The sequence below is a fragment of the Ranitomeya imitator genome, chromosome 2 (assembly GCF_032444005.1).
Source record: "Ranitomeya imitator isolate aRanImi1 chromosome 2, aRanImi1.pri, whole genome shotgun sequence".
In the NCBI taxonomy this organism is placed as follows: domain Eukaryota; kingdom Metazoa; phylum Chordata; class Amphibia; order Anura; family Dendrobatidae; genus Ranitomeya; species Ranitomeya imitator.
The window spans coordinates 599,409,273-599,428,762 of record NC_091283.1 but is presented as its reverse complement, the minus strand read 5'-3'; the positions used below and the strand labels follow the sequence as shown (position 1 = coordinate 599,428,762).

At 42.9% G+C, this 19,490-nt stretch overlaps 1 protein-coding gene across 1 annotated transcript in view; it reads left to right on the top strand.

The window, feature by feature from the left end:
* The window catches only part of LOC138666740 (polycystin-1-like), a 279,344-nt gene that overhangs the window by 212,992 nt on the left and 46,862 nt on the right, over positions 1–19,490 (top strand). The window contains exons 28-35 of the mRNA XM_069754924.1: positions 1,065–1,317; positions 1,988–2,177; positions 3,745–3,912; positions 13,182–13,325; positions 17,819–18,029; positions 18,261–18,384; positions 18,465–18,590; positions 18,692–18,756. Of these exons, the coding sequence (XP_069611025.1) occupies positions 1,065–1,317; positions 1,988–2,177; positions 3,745–3,912; positions 13,182–13,325; positions 17,819–18,029; positions 18,261–18,384; positions 18,465–18,590; positions 18,692–18,756 (1,281 nt within the window). The remainder of the gene's footprint in view (positions 1–1,064; positions 1,318–1,987; positions 2,178–3,744; positions 3,913–13,181; positions 13,326–17,818; positions 18,030–18,260; positions 18,385–18,464; positions 18,591–18,691; positions 18,757–19,490) is intronic.

The window sequence follows — 19,490 nt, the reverse complement described above, 5'->3', positions numbered from 1 at the left end:
TTAAAGTAACTCTAAACAATTAGTGTTAGTAACTAGGCAGATTAATATTCAAACAAAGATAACAATAAACTTGCTTGGAAAAGCAAAAGAAATATTTGTCTCTCAATGTTCTGTTCGCATCAGTGGTGCACCCAACGTGGGAGTCATTAATTCTGGCCCTAGCGGTGGTCACCGGGTTTTCCCGCTAGGCCGCAAGTTTCTATCTGATGTATTCCATCAAAACCCACTGAGCCTCTTACGCACCAACCAGCTTTCTCCCAACCTGAGGCCCTCCCAACTCTGGTACCATAGAGGATAGCTGGAAGTGACGGCCCTGATCACAAGTATTGTCCTTCCGCAGTCGCAGGTGCGTCCCGCCTGTTGCAGTTTCCTTTTCGGCTTGACTGTCGAAGGAAGTGTCTCAGGATTGGACCGGAGTGGATCGAGCCTCAGCTCCTGACGGGTGACGTCCGGTCTCTTGAGCTTAAAGTGTGGGGAATGGATCCTGGTCCTGACTAGCGCACATGGAACTTGGAGTTCTCCTGTTTGGAATCCGAGCCTTATCAGGCAATGGCTGACATCTTGCTGCCATAGGCATTCCATTGAGGCCTGATATGCTGGCCCCAGCGACATTCCTGGAGCGCATCAGCTCCGCTCTGCTTTCTGGTGCTAAATCTGCCTGTGGTTTGCCACACAGGGCTTTTATATCCAGGAGGTCTTTCCTGTGGGTCACCTGGTCAGGTCCAGCACCCGAAGTCCTTCCCCTGCAACTCTTCCAGCACCATTTGTTTCCACTGATTTCACCTGGCCAGCAGATGACAGCCTCTCCTCATTAAGGGCACATCCTCCAAGCGCTCTTCAGGGATTTCACTGCTTGAACATATATTGTGAGCACGGAAGACACTTGGTTAGCACACGAGCATTCTCAGATAACACCTTATCTGAGCATGTTCGCTTATCAATATTATCGAATAGCTTACTGGAAGTTCTTAGACCCACAGGGTAAAATAAGCAAAGTACTGATAACCCTTTTAATGGCTATATTTATAGATGCACTTATGTTACTTATTTTTGCTGCTTTTCAGCTGGTCAACATCAATGCTTGCGTACCATGTAAACATCACTAGCCTGCTTTCTACCATCAAAGTCAATGTGTCTGTCAGCCTATTCTCAAGCCTCTGTCAGTATTTTGATATGCCGAGCCAGACATGGAGGACCGAAGGAGTGACCCCCAGTAATGCGAGCCTACCTCATGAGGTTGTTTGCCAAACTAACCATCTTACACTATTTGGAGCCAGCATATTTGTGCCTCCACATCAGCTTATTTTGCTTCCTCCTGTAAGTATGTTCAATTTATAAAAATAAAGTACACAGATGTATGCTGGAGCGATTCCTTATATATAATAAAATTCTCTCAACAGGTATTTAGCGCCTCTAACTTCTGCATCAAGAGCTGGGAGGCAATGCTATAGTAGTGTCTGTTCACAAGGCATTGTGCACATATTTTTTAACTAAAAGGATAGGGGCACAATAACTGACAAGTGCTTCTTACCTCCTGACATGGAAATAAGTGCTTCTGGACAAAGATGAGTGCATGCATTCGCAGAACCTTGGACCAGCAGGCCTCACACTATTCCATGCTGCTGGACTGGAAGCATGAGAACCACCTCCTACCTCGCATCCGTGGCTCCTCTTTTGATTAGCCAGACTGGCGTGACTTCATATGTGTGTCATGTTCATCGATGATGTTTCACCAGGCCATCTAATCAAAAGAAGTACCACATATGCTATCAGGTAAGAAGTGGTTCGCAGCCTTAGGTTCAGGGGCACTGAGGGTGCTCCTAATCAGTTCTATCACCTGTAGCACTAGACAACCTCATTAATTTCCTAACATATCAATGGGACCTAAAAGTGCAGATATCCTGATTTACTGTATCATGCTTTTTGTGACATATACAAATTACCCTAAGGTCATGTTGGCTTGCTGTGTGTGTGCTTCATCTCCTAGGCTCCTCGACAGTGGACTCTTGTACTGGTGTGTTGTTTTGGGCTCCTTTCTCTGTATCTGCTGCTGGTTCTCATTTCTCACAAATTGGACTATCTGGATATATCACGAGTAGGAACTATTCCATTGTGTGGTCCAGCAAGTCAATACAGATATTGGGTGCTGCTAAAGACTGGTTGGCGGAAGGGGGCAGGTAAATATTACGTCTGTATTCCTAAAGATTTATACATGTTCTCAATATATGATTCTGTATTATTATGTCTATTGGGGTTTGGGGGGAAACCCACATAAACGCAAGATGTTATCTTTAGTGGGATTAGAAACCAGGACCATAGATTCGAATTCCATGCAAGGCCTGCATGGAGTTTATACTGTATGTTCTCCTTGTGTTGTGTGGGTTACCCATAATACTCTGTTTTTCTCTTACCCTCTTAAAGACATACTAATAGGCAATCATTGTGCCAAAACAGAAACAATAGAGATAGTGTTTGTAAAGTGTTGCAAAATATGTACAGTACGTGCTATATGAATAAGGTATTTAAAAAAAAAAACAGCAGAAATGTGTTTTTTTCATCTTTTCATGTCACTTGCTCTCATATTGGTATGTTTATGGAAATTATGGATTTTGGAAAAAAAGGGAGGATAAAGCAAAAACTCAAAAATTAAATAATACCCTATCTTTAATTGGTTAAACTCCAAGAGTATAAAGAAAAATAGTAGGTCACAGTGATGCAACTGAGAATAGACCCCAATGATCAGTGAGAGCCCTGCTAAATGTCAGCAGTTTTTTGCTAAGTAATATGAGGAGAGTATGATGTAGGGGTTAAGGTCGGGATCACACTAGCGTATGGCATCTGATGCAATATACTAATGACCCTTGGCTCCTGCTCTGCTGAGAGCGTGAGCCGAATGTCATGCGTCTGTGCTCCGAGCCTCTTGCACAGAGAGGATCGGTGCACAGCTGCGGAGGAGGCAGAGAAACTAATTTCTCCATCTCCTTCATTGCCCTGGTTAGCGTATATCGCACCACACTCGGATGATATCCAAGTGATGTAGGTTGTGTCACTCGCACCCATAGATTTATATGGATGAGTGAGTCGAGACTCGGCCGAATCTCGAAACCAATCGCAGCATGCTGCGATTGTTCTCGCATGTCGATTCGGCATGAGAAAATAATCCCAGATGTGATCTGCCCAATAAATTAACACTGGTCCGAGTGCTATGGGATGTTTTTTTTCTCGCCCGTAGTATTTTACACTAGTGTGAGCCCGGCCTTAAAACACTGAATTCAATGATGAGTCACTTAACAAGCTGTGTGAAGTTGATTACTTACAGTGAAGGTTTTACCAGCAGCACATTATCATTGCTTAGACTAGCTGGCATTTGCATGCTAGTCCGACCACACCCCCTTCTGTGATAAGCAGTTCACTGTCAATAGACTATGTACGTAGAGAGCCTGGTGTGAGCAGGGTTAGCTTTTCAGCTCTGCCTACATTATGCTGCTGTCAGATGAGGTAGCAAATACCCGTTGACAGATCCATTTAACTTCATTAAAGTAAATGCTCATCATTTATTTTAATTTTGATCACTGTTTTTCTTAAAAAGGAAATAATATTTTGACAAGGTGCAGTGAGGCTCAATGCAGATAGATTTTAGCTACGGTAATTGTTTATAGCATACTGTTTTCCTCTACTTATTCTGTTAATAACTTTTTCTAACTTTTTTCTGTTAATTAAAAAAGTGTCTTACTTGCTGGACAGGCACCACAGCGCATGTTGGAATATGTCTATATGGAGTTAACAAAAGTGGAGCTCGCCACCTACATAGCAGAGGAGGCTTGACTACTGGGAATCTTGATATGTTCCAGGTTGAAACTGATTGTAACTTGGGAGAAATTTGGAAAATACGTGTGTGGCATGACAATACTGGTAAGCTAATATGACATCTTAAATGGGTTGTGTGTTATGATAAGGTAATTCAGTACCACAATGGACATAGAAGTCAGAACACATACAGTGACCTGACAATAACCCAAAAACATAGAACGAGCTCTGAGACGTGGGAACTCTGCTGACCGCAATCCCTAATCCTCTCCAACCACACTAGAGGCAGCCGTGGATTGCGCCTAACGCTCCCTATGCAACTCGGCACAGCCTGAGAAACTAGCTAGCCTGAAGATAGAAAATAAGCCTACCTTGCCTCAGAGAAATACCCCAAAGGAAAAGGCAGCCCCCACATATAATGACTGTGAGTTAAGATGAAAAGACAAACGTAGAGATGAAATAGATTTAGCAAAGTGAGGCCCGACTTTCTGAACAGAGCGAGGATAGGAAAGGTAACTTTGCGGTCAACACAAACCCTACAAACAACCACGCAAAGGGGGCAAAAAGACCCTCCGTACCGACTAACGGCACGGAGGAACACCCTCTGCATCCCAGAGCTTCCAGCAAGCAAGAAAAACCAAATAAGCAAGCTGGACAGAAAAAAACAGCAAATAACAAAAGCGGAACTTAGCTATGCAGAGCAGCAGGCCACAGGAACGATCCAGGAGGAAGCAAGTCCTATACTAGAACATTGACTGGAGGCCAGGATCAAAGCACTAGGTGGAGTTAAATAGAGCAGCACCTAACGACTTCCCCACATCACCTGAGGAAGGAAACTCAGAAGCCACAGTACCACTCACCTCCACCAACGGAAGCTCATAGAGAGAATCAGCCGAAGTACCACTTGTGACCACAGGAGGGAGCTCTGCCACAGAATTCACAACAGTACCCCCCCCTTGAGGAGGGGTCACCGAACCCTCACCAGAGCCCCCAGGACGACCAGGATGAGCCATGTAAAAAGGCACGAACAAGATCAGGAGCATGGACATCAGAGGCAAAGACCCAGGAATTATCTTCCTGAGCATAACCCTTCCACTTAACCAGAAACTGGAGTTTCCGTCTTGAAACACGAGAATCCAAAATCTTCTCCACAATATACTCCAACTCCCCCTCCACCAAAACTGGGGCAGGAGGATCAACAGATGGAACCATAGGTGCCACGTATCTCCGCAACAATGACCTATGGAATACGTTATGGATGGAAAAAGAATCTGGAAGGGTCAAACGAAAAGACACAGGATTAAGAACCTCAGAAATCCTATACGGACCAATGAAACGAGGTTTAAACTTAGGAGAGGAAACCTTCATAGGAATATGACGAGAAGACAACCAAACCAAATCCCCAACACGAAGTCGGGGACCCACACAGTGTCTGCGATTAGCGAAACGTTGAGCCTTCTCCTGGGACAAGGTCAAATTGTCCACCACATGAGTCCAAATCTGCTGCAACCTGTCCACCACAGTATCCACACCAGGACAGTCCAAAGACTCAACCTGCCCTGAAGAGAAACGAGGATGGAACCCAGAGTTGCAGAAAAACGGCGAAACCAAGCTAGCCGAGCTGGCCCGATTATTAAGGGCGAACTCAGCCAAAGGCAACAAGGACACCCAGTCATCCTGATCAGCAGAAACAAAGCATCTCAGATATGTTTCCAATGTCTGATTGGTTCGTTCGGTCTGGCCATTAGTCTGAGGATGGAAAGCCGAGGAAAAAGACAAGTCAATGCCCATCCTAGCACAAAAGGCTCGCCAAAACCTCGAAACAAACTGGGAACCTCTGTCAGAAACGATATTCTCTGGAATGCCATGTAAACGAACCACATGCTGGAAGAACAATGGCACCAAATCAGAGGAGGAAGGTAATTTAGACAAGGGCACCAAATGGACCATCTTAGAGAAGCGATCACAAACCACCCAAATGACTGACATTTTTTGAGAGATGGGAAGATCTGAAATAAAATCCATAGAGATATGTGTCCAAGGCCTCTTCGGGACCGGCAAGGGCAAAAGCAACCCACTGGCACGAGAACAGCAGGGCTTAGCCCGAGCACAAATCCCACAGGACTGCACAAAAGAACGCACATCCCGTGACAGAGATGGCCACCAAAAGGATCTAGCCACTAACTCTCTGGTACCAAAGATTCCAGGATGACCAGCCAACACCGAACAATGAACCTCAGAGATAACTTTATTTGTCCATCTATCAGGGACAAACAGTTTCTCCGCTGGGCAACGATCAGGTTTATTAGCCTGAAATTTTTGCAGCACCCGCCGCAAATCAGGGGAGATGGCAGACACAATTACTCCCTCTTTGAGAATACCCGCTGGCTCAGATAAACCCGGAGAGTCGGGCACAAAACTCCTAGACAGGGCATCCACCATCACATTTTTAGAGCCCGGAAGGTACGAAACCACAAAGTCAAAACGGGCAAAAAACAGCGACCAACGAGCCTGTCTAGGATTCAACCGCTTGGCAGACTCGAGATAAGTCAAGTTCTTATGATCAGTCAAGACCACCACGCGATGCTTAGCTCCTTCAAGCCAATGACGCCACTCCTCGAATGCCCACTTCATGGCCAGCAACTCTCGATTGCCAACATCATAATTTCGCTCAGCAGGCGAAAACTTCCTGGAAAAGAAGGCGCATGGTTTCATCACCGAGCAATCAGAACTTCTCTGCGACAAAACAGCCCCTGCTCCAATCTCAGAAGCATCAACCTCGACCTGGAATGGAAGCGAAACATCTGGTTGACACAACACAGGGGCAGAAGAAAAACGACGCTTCAACTCTTGAAAAGCTTCCACAGCAGCAGAAGACCAATTGACCACATCAGCACCTTTCTTGGTCAAATCGGTCAATGGTTTAGCAATACTAGAAAAATTGCAGATGAAGCGACGATAAAAATTAGCAAAGCCCAGGAACTTTTGCAGACTTTTCAGAGATGTCGGCTGAGTCCAATCATGGATGGCTTGGACCTTAACAGGGTCCATCTCGATAGTAGAAGGGGAAAAAATGAACCCCAAAAATGAAACCTTCTGAACACCAAAGAGACACTTTGATCCCTTCACAAACAAAGAATTAGCACGCAGGACCTGAAACACCGTTCTGACCTGCTTCACATGTGACTCCCAATCATCCGAGAAGATCAAAATATCATCCAAGTATACAATCAGGAATTTATCCAGGTACTCTCGGAAGATGTCATGCATAAAGGACTGAAACACTGATGGAGCATTGGCAAGTCCGAATGGCATCACTAGGTACTCAAAATGGCCCTCGGGCGTATTAAATGCAGTTTTCCATTCATCGCCTCGCTTAATACGCACAAGATTATATGCACCACGAAGATCTATCTTGGTGAACCAACTAGCCCCCTTAATCCGAGCAAACAAATCAGATAACAGCGGCAAGGGGTACTGAAATTTAACCGTGATCTTATTTAGAAGGCGGTAATCTATACAAGGTCTCAGCGAACCATCCTTCTTGGCCACAAAAAAGAACCCCGCTCCTAATGGCGACAATGACGGGCGAATATGCCCCTTCTCCAAGGACTCCTTCACGTAACTCCGCATAGCGGCATGCTCAGGCACAGATAAATTAAACAGTCGACCTTTTGGGAATTTACTACCAGGAATCAAATCGATAGCACAATCACAATCCCTATGCGGAGGTAGGGTATCGGACTTGGGCTCATCAAATACATCCCGGTAATCAGACAAGAACTCTGGAACCTTAGAAGGGGTGGATGACGAAATAGACAGAAATGGGACATCACCATGTACCCCCTGACAACCCCAGCTGGACACAGACATGGATTTCCAATCTAACACTGGATTATGGACTTGTAGCCATGGCAACCCCAACACGACCACATCATGCAGATTATGCAGCCCCAGAAAGCAAATAACCTCCTGATGTGCAGGAGCCATGCACATGGTCAGCTGGGTCCAGTACTGAGGCTTATTCTTGGCCAAAGGCATAGCATCAATTCCTCTCAATGGAATAGGACACTGCAAGGGCTCCAAGAAAAACCCACAACGCCTAGCATACTCCAAGTCCATCAAATTCAGGGCAGCGCCTGAATCCACAAATGCCATGACAGAATAAGATGACAAAGAGCAGATCAAGGTAACGGACAAAAGAAATTTTGACTGTACCAAACCAATGGTGGCAGACCTAGCGAACCGCTTAGTGCGCTTAGGACAATCAGAGATAGCATGAGTGGAATCACCACAGTAGAAACACAGCCCATTCTGACGTCTGTGTTCTTGCCGTTCAACTCTGGTCAAAGTCCTATCGCACTGCATAGGCTCAGGTTTATGCTCAGATAATACCGCCAAATGGTGCACAGATTTACGCTCACGCAAGCGTCGACCGATCTGAATGACCAAAGACATAGACTCATTCAGACCAGCAGGCATAGGAAATCCCACCATGACATCCTTAAGGGCTTCAGAGATACCCTTTCTGAAAATAGCTGCGAGCGCACCTTCATTCCATTGAGTGAGTACGGACCACTTTCTAAATTTCTGACAATATACCTCTATCTCATCCTGACCCTGACACAGAGCCAGCAAATTTTTCTCTGCCTGATCCACTGAATTAGGTTCATCGTACAGCAATCCGAGCGCCAGGAAAAACGCATCAATATTACTTAATGCAGGATCTCCTGGCGCAAGAGAAAATGCCCAGTCCTGAGGGTCGCCACGTAAAAAAGAAATAATGATCCTAACTTGTTGAACTGGGTCACCAGAGGAGCGAGGTTTCAAAGCCAGAAATAGTTTACAATTATTTTTGAAACTCAGAAATTTAGTTCTATCTCCAAAAAACAAATCAGGAATAGGAATTCTTGGTTCTAACAAAGTGTTGAATATTTTGTACTCTTGCCGTGAGCTGATCCACACATGAAGACAGACCTTTAATGGCCATCGCTACACCTGTGTCCTGAACCACCCAAATGTCTAGGGGAAAAAAAAGGCAAAACACAGTGCAGAGAAAAAAAAATGGTCTCAGAACTTCTTTTTTCCCTCTATTGAGAATCATTAGTACTTTGGGCCTCCAGTACTGTTATGATAAGGTAATTCAGTACCACAATGGACATAGAAGTCAGAGCACATACAGTGACCTGATAATAACCCAAAAACATAGAACGAGCTCTGAGACGTGGGAACTCTGCTGACCGCAATCCCTAATCCTCTCCAACCACACTAGAGGCAGCCGTGGATTGCGCCTAACGCTCCCTATGCAACTCGGCACAGCCTGAGAAACTAGCTAGCCTGAAGATAGACAATAAGCCTACCTTGCCTCAGAGAAATACCCCAAAGGAAAAAGCAGCCCCCACATATAATGACTGTGAGTTAAGATGAAAAGACAAACATAGAGATGAAATAGATTTAGCAAAGTGAGGCCCGACTTTCTGAACAGAGCGAGGATAGGAAAGGTAACTTTGCGGTCAACACAAAACCCTACAAACAACCACGCAAAGGGGGCAAAAAGACCCTCTGTACCGACTAACGGCACGGAGGAACACCCTCTGCGTCCCAGAGCTTCCAGCAAGCAAGAAAAACCAAATAAGCAAGCTGGACAGAAAAAAACAGCAAACAACATAACAAAAGCGGAACTTAGCTATGCAGAGCAGCAGGCCACAGGAACGATCCAGGAGGAAGCAAGTCCTATACTAGAACATTGACTGGAGGCCAGGATCAAAGCACTAGGTGGAGTTAAATAGAGCAGCACCTAACGATTTCCCCACATCACCTGAGGAAGGAAACTCAGAAGCCGCAGTACCACTCTCCTCCACCAACGGAAGCTCATAGAGAGAATAAGCCGAAGTACCACTTGTGACCACAGGAGGGAGCTCTGCCACATAATTCACAAAAGTTGTGTGAGCATAGCATATTGTTGAGCTCTCCTTAGTATAGGTTATCAATTTAAGATGGGTTGGGGTCCCACACCAGGCACCCTCGCCAATCGGCTGTTATTTGCTTCTTCTATTCATTTATATGAGGTTTCCTGCAGTACCCAGCAGCGTCTGCTACACATTGAAAGGTGCTGGGCTTTGTAGCTCCATTCAGTTTTTACAGTCACTAGGGTAAATAATAGTTGATCAGTGGAGGTTTCAGATGGCAGATCCCCACTGTTCACATATTGGGGGATGTATTTTGTAGGATTAGTCATCAATATGCTGTGACCTGTCAAACCCTTTGAAAATGGTCAGATTTTTGTTGAAAAAAGCTTTGGAAAGTCTAAATTTTTTGTGCAACGCAAGATTGTGCAATAACGTTGCCACTTTTGCTGTTTTCACGTCATTCTCGCCCAGCTCTGACAAAGTGTACGGAGTTGGAGTAGGACGAGCTGTGGCGACCCCTGGCCTTCGCAACGCTACAAATCTTATTTCAGCAGGAACTGGAGTAAGATTTGTGACCAGGCACATACGACTGTACGCCTTGCATGATTCATTAAGAGGCTTTTGCCTCTTAATGAATCTGGAGCATCTTCTCCAACACTTCCCCTCAGCAACACCAGTAAGAAAATTGCCGGTCTTGATGAATCTGGGCCGGTATCTTCTTTATGTCTTTCCTATGCATATTTCTCCTTTTTGGAGATGTTAAAAAAGATAGAAGGCAGTAAAATCTTTTTAAAAAAAATTGTGTAGTGTTAGTGAACATGAAAAAGTATTAGAGAGTTACAGGTGCTTCTCACAAAATTAGAATATCATCAAAAAGTAAATTTATTTCAGTTCTTCAATGCAAAAAGTGAAACTAATATATTATATAGAGTCATTACAAACACTGATCTATTTCAAGTGTTAATTTCTGTTATTGTTGATGATTGTGGCTTATAACCAATGAAAACCCAAAACTCATTATCTCAGTAAATTAGAATACTTTGTAAAACCTGCTTGAAAAATTATTTTAAAATCTGAAATGTTGGCCTACTGAAATGTATGTTCAGTAAATACTTGGTCGGGGCTCCTTTTACATCAATTACTGCATCAATGCCGCGTGGCATGGAGGCGATCAGCCTGTGGCACTGCTAAGGTGTTATGGAAGCCCAGGTTGCTTTAATAACAGCCTTCAGCTCATCTGCATTGTTGGATCTGGGGTCTCTCATCTTCCTCTTGACAAGGTCAGACGAGTTTGTTTGCCAGTCAAGCACAGTGATACTTTTGTTTTTAAACCAGGTATTGGTACTTTTGTCAGTGTGGACAGGTGCCAAATCCTGCTGAAGAATTACATTTCCATCTCCAAAAAGCTTATTGGCAGAGGGAAGCATGAAGTGCTCTAAAATTTCCTGTTAGACGGCTGCACTGACTTTAGTCTTCATAAAAAACAGTGGACCTACACCAGCAGATGACATGGCTCCCCAAACCATCACTGATTGTGGAAACTTCACACTAGACCTCAAGCAGCTTGGATTGTGGCCTCTCCACTCTTCCTCCAGACTCTGAAACCTTGATTTCCAAATGAAATGCAAAAATGCTTTCATCTGAAAACAACACCTTGGACCACTGAGCAACAGTCTAGTTCATTTTTTCCTTGGCCCAGGTAAGATGCTTCTGTAATTGTCTAATGGTCATGAGTAGCTTGACACAAGGAATGTGACACTTGTAGCCCATCTCCTGGATACCTCTGTGTGTGGTGGCTCTTGAAGCAATGACTCCAGCAGCAGCAGTCCACTCATAGTGAATCTCCCCTAAATTTTTGAATGGCCTTTTCTTTACAGTCCTTTCAAGGCTGCGGTTGTCCCAGTTGCTTGTGCACTTTTTTCTACCACCCTTTTTCCTTCCACTCAACTTTCCATTAATATGCTTGGATACAGCACTTGTGAATAGCCAGCTTCTTTAACAATGACCTTTTGTGGCTTACCCTCCTTGTGGAGTGTGCCAATAACTGTCTTTTGGACATCTGTCGAGTCAGCAGTCTTCCCCATGTTTGTGGAGCCTACCGAAACAGACTAGGGGACCTTTTTGAACTCTTAGGAAGCCTCTGCAGGGTTTTCTTGTTAATTATTCTAATTTACTGAGATGATGACTTTTGGGTTTTCATTAGCTGTAAGCCATAATCATCAACATTAACAGAAATAAACACTTGAAATAGATCACTCTGTTTGTAATGACTCTATATAATATATAAGTTTCACTTTTTGTATTGAAGAACTGAAATAAATTAACTTTTTTATGATATTCTAATTTTGTGAGACGCACCTGTACACTAATCGTTGCTGACAAATATGGTGTTATTCTCAAAAATAACTATCTACAGAGGAAGAATATAGAACATTAATGCATGACTTCTATTAATATCCATAAAGTATAATGTTAACAGATGTTTAGAAAGAGTAATCTGTGACCAGAGTGCCCCACCACTGTACTGTAATATGGGGGATAATGGGGATGATTCATCAAAGTGTTACTGCAAGTTTTCTAGTTTAGAACACGTTGAGAAGTATCAAAATTTTAACACAACTCGAAGATATGCAAAAAAGTTGTTACTGTTAGCTGTCCTAGTCAATTGCGCCAAAGTGGGCAGAGCATGGGCAGGACAAGGCGTGGCTGCTCCAGCTGAATTCATCAAAAGTTACGGCTAAAATGTTGCGCCAATACCTGACTGAAGTAGCACTTCAGCCAAGGCGCACGGAGGTGCACGCCACTGAGAAAATGCACTGAATTTATTAAGCAGCATGCACCTCTTAAAGGGAACCTGTCACCCCCCATGGCCTATTAAAGTAAAAGAGCCACCTTCATCAGGCTGCATGCTGTGAAGGTGACTCTTATGTTTATTATCCCTAGAACGCTGAAATAATGACTTTTATATATTATAAACCGCATGCCCGAGTAAAGATGGCAGAACGCAGGCGCCGGTGACGTCAGGAGAAAGAGAGGAGACGGTGCTCAGAGGCCAGAGAGGAAATGATGGACGGCTGAGAGGTGTTTGAGTCAGCGGGAGAAAACATACCTCCCTAACTCAATAGAGGTATGGTGAGAAATTTATAAATTTCCTAGGGAAAATAAACATAAGAGCCACGTTCACAGAATGCAGCCTTAGTGCTGCTGAAGGTGGATCTTTAACTTTAATAGGCCCTGGGGGTGACAGGCTCCCGTTAATAAATTTGTCTGCTCCTACCCCACCACACTCCTTCATCCAGACTGGCGTGATCAACATCAGCCTTAATGGGTCCTGATTGAATTTCTAGCTTCAGATTTGGATATGAGGTTTCCTGTTATACTGTAAAGACATGGCCATTAATCTGCCAAGTGCAAATAATGGTACATAAACATCCTACACTCTCAATAACGCTATTGTATTCTTAGGCTTGGATCCCTCATGGTTTCTTCAGTATGTGGCTGTATGGGACAAGCAAACAGATTTCTTATATTTCTTTGTGTTGAATGACTGGCTGTCTGTAGACAATGAACGAAATGGAGGAAGAGTGGAAAAAGAGATTCTGGCCACATGTAAGTTCTACTATGGGCTCATGTTTCCCAGTTGTTGGCGTTCTTCAGGTATTGACTTAAAATATGAAGGGCTTAATCATTTCAAACATTTTTCTTATAAACTGAAGTCTTACTTTGTGTATTGTGCAAAGTCAACAGTTTCTATGCTGTTAATCAAATTTACCGTAATTCCCTTTTAACTTCTACATACCATCAATCACAGTAATGGAATGTTTCTTGACTTATTTTACAGTATCAATCTGTCCAAAAGCTGAAGTCATACTCTTCATCTACCACTTAACTTTTACTTGTTTATATGGAGATCTATGACATATCCACTCAGGTTCCTTCAATGGATGTGATAATCTCTCAGGAAAACAAATGACAAAATTCCCAGCTAAGAGTTATTTCTTGTACTGATTTCTGAGTGGGTCTTTACATTAGTTTGACACCTACTCATGCTGTACAGGATGTAGGGGCAGCAGGTAAAAAATATTAGAATACATAGTGTATGTTTTTTGCACACTTGAATTGTCTTTAGTTGTGAGCAATGACGTTAGCCAAGGATTAGCTTAATTCTAGTCCAGCTGAATGACAGAGTTCTTGTTATGGACATAATGGATTGATGCTATACCATCCAAGAGCCCCCTGATCAACCTTATGACGAAGGGGAAACGTGTAGAGACTCGGCATGAGATTCAGATAAGTACTGAACTAGATTTAGCACGCATGCTGTACTTTTTTAATCGTGGATGACCTATGCCTACTACCTTTATCTAATAATTTCTGAGATGTAGCCTACTCCCTGTGTGCCCAAATGGAATATAGTGGTGTAACTGGGTAGATATATGCACTGAGACACTATGGACAACTACCTGATCTGCCTATACATTAGTAATTATTTATTTCTCCTTTTCTACTTAGTATCAATATAGGGCTAACTAAGAATATAAAGGGCTAGCCTTCGTGAGCTGAGTCTAGGGTGCCAACCTCCGTGGCAAGGCAGGGCTACTACCAAAGACAAATAGGGATAGGGATTTTCCCAAACTTCTCTAGATTTATAGATTATACACTCTATCGCTGTGGTTATAAGTGACTATAAGTCTTACCAAAAATCTACACAAAAACACAATAATGTATTACTTTCTGTGTTTACCTGTGGAGAGGATGTTTTTAAAGTTTGGAAATAAATGGTTATTTTTAATGAGTTTTCTTGTAAGACTGTATTGATTATACTTTTGAACTGTAATATGGCGTGGGGCTGCAGCCGTGGGTGAGACTTGTCTGTGGCACGTTACATGAATGTGTAGGTCATGGCTGGGTGTGTGAACTTTTGCCGTGAGGGCATTACGCCCATTCAGGCCATATGTTACAGTTGTTGTGGGTTTACTAGGACCAGATGTTTCACAGTTCAATAAGGGAGACCACCATTCTAAACTCTTTATTGAATGGTAACTCGGTAAGGGTTGTATACAAGGGATAGCGGGTACAAAGTCTTGTAAATATTTCTTTTACAACATGAAGCATTTTCCACATAGTTTCTTTCCTCAATAGTTTACTACAGGATTTTCTATGTCCACTGTTTTTCCCTACATCACAACAACCCAGCTTTATCACTACAGTATGTCTGAGCATCTCTGGAGAGACCTGAAAATGGCTGTCCACCAACGTTCACCATCCAACCTGAAAGAACTGGAGAGGATCTGCAAGGAAGAATGGCAGAAGATCCCCAAATCCAGGTGTTACAAACTTGTTGCATCATTCCCAAGAAGACTCATGGCTGTAGTAGCTCAAAAGGGTGCTTCTACTCAATACTGAGCAAAGGGTCTGAATACTTATGACCATTTGATATTTCAGTTTTTCTTTTTTAACAAATTTGCAAAAATGTCTACATTTCTGTTTTTTTTCAGTCAAGATGGGATGCAGAGTATACATTAATGAGAAAAAAATGAACTGTTTTGAATTTACCAAATGGCTGCAATGAAACAAATAGTGAAAAATTTAAAGGGGTCTGAATACTTTCCGCACCCACCGTACATATATTTCATATATTACCAACATTACGAACATGTTTAAAGGCCCCGTCACACATAGCGACGCTGCAGCGATACCGACAACGATCCGGATCGCTGCAGCGTCGCTGTTTGGTCGCTGGAGAGCTGTCACACAGACCGCTCTCCAGCGACCAACGATCCCGAGGTCCCCGGTAACCAGGGTAAACATCGGGTAACTAAGCGCATGGCCGCGCTTAGTAACCCGATGTTTACCCTGGTTACCATCGTTAAAGTAAAAAAAAAAAAACGCTACATACTTACCTTCCGCTGTCTGTCCTCGGTGCTCTGCTTCTCTGGTCTGGCTGTGAGTACAGCGGCCGGAAAGCAGAGTGGTGACGTCACCGCTCTGCTTTCCGGCTGACCGACGCTCACAGCCAGACCAGAGAAGCAAAGCGCCGAGGACAGACAGCGATAGGTAAGTATGTAGCGTTTGTTTTTTTTTACTTTAACGATGGTAACCAGGGTAAACATCGGGTTACTAAGCGCGGCCCTGCGCTTAGTAACCCGATGTTTACCCTGGTTACCAGCGAAGACATCGCTGAATCGGCGTCACACACGCCGATTCAGCGATGTCAGCGGGACCTCAACGATCAAAAAATGGCCCAGGCCATTCCGACACGACCAGCGATCTCACAGCAGGGGCCTGATCGCTGGTACGTGTCACACATAGCGAGATCGCTACTGAGATCGCTGTTGCGTCACAAAACTTGTGACTCAGCAGCGATCTCGCTAGCGATCTCGCTATGTGTGACGGGGCCTTAACACATATCATAATTCACGTTAAATGTCACATCACACAACACTGAAACTTGTTTCTTCAAGAGGGAAACATGGGCACCATATCCATATCCTTACAGAACCACGATTTTGAGCATTGATATAGCAGTTCCCACTGAAAGCCTTAGAGTGGGACAAGATGATACAGTTGGATGCATGTGAGGTCAGCTCCGCCAGGTGACTGCAGATTTAAAAAACGTTTAAGACAGTGTGTACATGAAATTTGGTAAAATCTCATTCACATTCACAATTGCTCGGAGACTAGCTGCTGTTGGTAAATCTGGTCTTTTTAACATATGTACTGTTTCACTGTAGAGTTTAAGCAAACTAAGTTTTACCAAACCTATTTCACAGTTCTATATCTTGACCATTTTGCATTTTGTAAAACACGGAAACATGTACCGGTTATTCCCCAAATTACATAATTTGAAGACAAGCAAAAACATGACAACAATATGATGACAAACACATAAAAAAACTTTTCAATTTTGAAAGGGGCCTTGGTGTACAAGAATGCAGTGCTTTCAAGATTCTCCTGCGCAGGTGCCGGGAGAAAATGGTCATGTGACCCCAAGTATACGATATGCATACTGACAGGGTGCACACTGCGTGAATGCACAAGTCTGCAGTCGCATAGAGAAACCCTAAGGCCGGGGTCACACTTGCGAGTTCAATGTGATGCCGGCACTCGGGACCGGAGTGTGCGGCTGCATAGTAATATGTGCAGCTGGACACTCCGGTCCCGAGTGCCGGTGGCAGTGCCGGGACTTGATGCGAGAGACTTGCGTGAGTTTCTCGCATTGAACCGCAAGCGTGACCCCAGCCTAAAGCTGGATAACCCCTTTATGGTTTTGCATTTACATACACTAAAAAAAATTTACTCGTTTTTAGAATGTTTATAATTGAAATCTCGGGCCTATTGGGCATGTTATGGATTAAAAAATATCCAGTTTGCCGTAAATTCTGTAGAGATTTTTGTTTTTCTGTGCCAAATGAATGGGTTTTTTTTCCTTTTGAAAATCTACAAAAAATTGTTTTGTCTGAACATATCCTTATAATATTTTAATTTTTGTAATAATTAGTGTTTAGCATCCACTTGATCTGTATTATTCGCATGATCCCAACCATTAAAGGGAACCTGTCCTCCTGAAAATGCAGTCCAATCTTCAGTCATCATGATATAGAGCAGAGGAAGCTGATCAGATTGATATATATTTTTATGAGAAAAGATTCAGTACAGCCTGCAATTTAATAATTTAATCCTCTTTTTTTTCTGGGATTTGCTGTCCAAGTGGACGGTTCTGTCAGTGACTGACAGCTTTCTTTGCATACATGTGCATGCAGAGAGAAAGCTGTCAGTCACTGATGGGACCGCTGCCTAAGCAAAAAAATCACATGCAGAACAGAGGATTATTTGATTAAAACATGCGATGTAGCAAAACTTTATATCAATCTACTCAGCCCCCCTGCTCTATAACATGGTGCCAGAAAATTGAAATGTAATTTCATGGCGAGAGGTTTTCTTTAAATTAAAAAAAAAGAACATATAGAGTATATTGGAAAAGCTGTAATTTATACTTATACTTCACAGTGGTAAATATGAACAGTAGATAAAATAAAGAAATAATGATCTGATAAAGGCACAACGCTAATTGTTTTTTTCCATCTTCTACTTCGTCTCAGGTCCTAAGGAGCTTGCCAGTTTTTCACAAGTATTTCCAGCGCAACTAGCTCTTGGCTTGACAGACTGGCACCTCTGGTTGTCCGTTTGGTGGAGACCTGCACACAGTCGCTTTACACGTATCCAGAGGGTGACTTGCTGTGTGCTGACATTTCATCTTTACATGACAGCTTGTTCCCTGTGGTATGGAGCTGCTGGAGTCCAAGGAGGGAGGTCTGTATTATTGTGTCCTAAAGAATTTTAGGAGATTACAATAAAGATTCTGCTTCCCTTCCTGAGAAATAGCACCACTCCTCTCCATGACCAGTGTGGTATGGCAGCTTTGCCCATTTTTCTTAATTCGGGTTGTTCCGCAATACCAGATATGGCCTGTGGACAAGGGTGGTGCTACGAGATTGTTTTGATCGCTTGCAGCAGAACTTGTTTTCTCTTCCCACTTTTTAGCTTGCCTCTAGGATTCCAATCTCTGGTTACTTGGCAAAGTGTTTGTGTTGGCATCGTCACATCTCTTCTAGTTCTTCCAGTACAAATTCTGTTCTCATTCATATTCAGAGAAACTCGTAGTTTGGTAAGAAAAATATCAACACAACATATGTTTATGCAAGATTATTCTGGTGCCTACTAATGTGTAAATTAACTTTTCTTTAGGTATTTGTAGAAGATTCGGTTACCTCTACCTCAACCACAGAGGAGGAGATACAAACAGATCCGTCATCAATATTATCCATTCCTGGAAGAGCTGATTCTTTGGCAGACATCAGTTCTCTCAGTTGTGTAGGTGACATCCATACACAAGAGACCATATACCCATAATATATCATGCATCCACACGTGTAATGTAAGGATCGATCTAATTAATGAACCTTTTTATTTAGAGGTCCTTAACAAGCAGCAAATTTACCTTTGACCTTGGTAAGGATGAACTCTGGAATTTAGAGAGGTGAGCCTTTGTTTCTTAAGTATAACTGGTTAAAGTTTGGCATCTATCATCTATCTATCTTGTTCTGTCAGCTATAGAGTTGCATTTTCAGCATAAAATGTTCTTTTTGCTACTCCATCTGTGCGCTGCATGATGTAGGGGCAGAGACCTTATAAAGGTGGTTCACTACTAGGACAACCCCTTTTCATACCAAGCTTTTGGCCCCAATAAAATAAAAAATCTTATATCCTCTTAAATTAATTTTTTTTTAAAGATATAGCTCTCAGTATATAGTGATTCAAAAATAACTTTTTTCTATAAAATAGTTTTTATTGTGTAAAAGCGCCAAAACATAAAAAATTACATAAATATCTTATCGCTTTAATCATACTGACCAGAAGAATAAGGCTGCCTTATCAATTTTACCACACGCAAAACTACATAAAAAAGACCCACAAAAACAATTCCTGAATTGCTGTTTTTTTTTCATTCTGCATTCATTCTGCCTTCCAAAAATCATACTAGAAAGCGATCAGGCAATGTCATAACCCCGAAAATGGTACCAATAAAAACGTCAACTCGTCCCACAAAAAACAAGTCCTCACATGCCTCAGTCTGCACCTAAAAAGCAAGTCTCTACTCAGGTCTAGTAGTACAAAGGCTCTGGAAAAGTGCTATGGCTCTTCACCTGCCAAAAGAAATACACTAAATTCTGCACTCCCAAATCGAAATATCCCTCTCCACTCTGAGCGCCA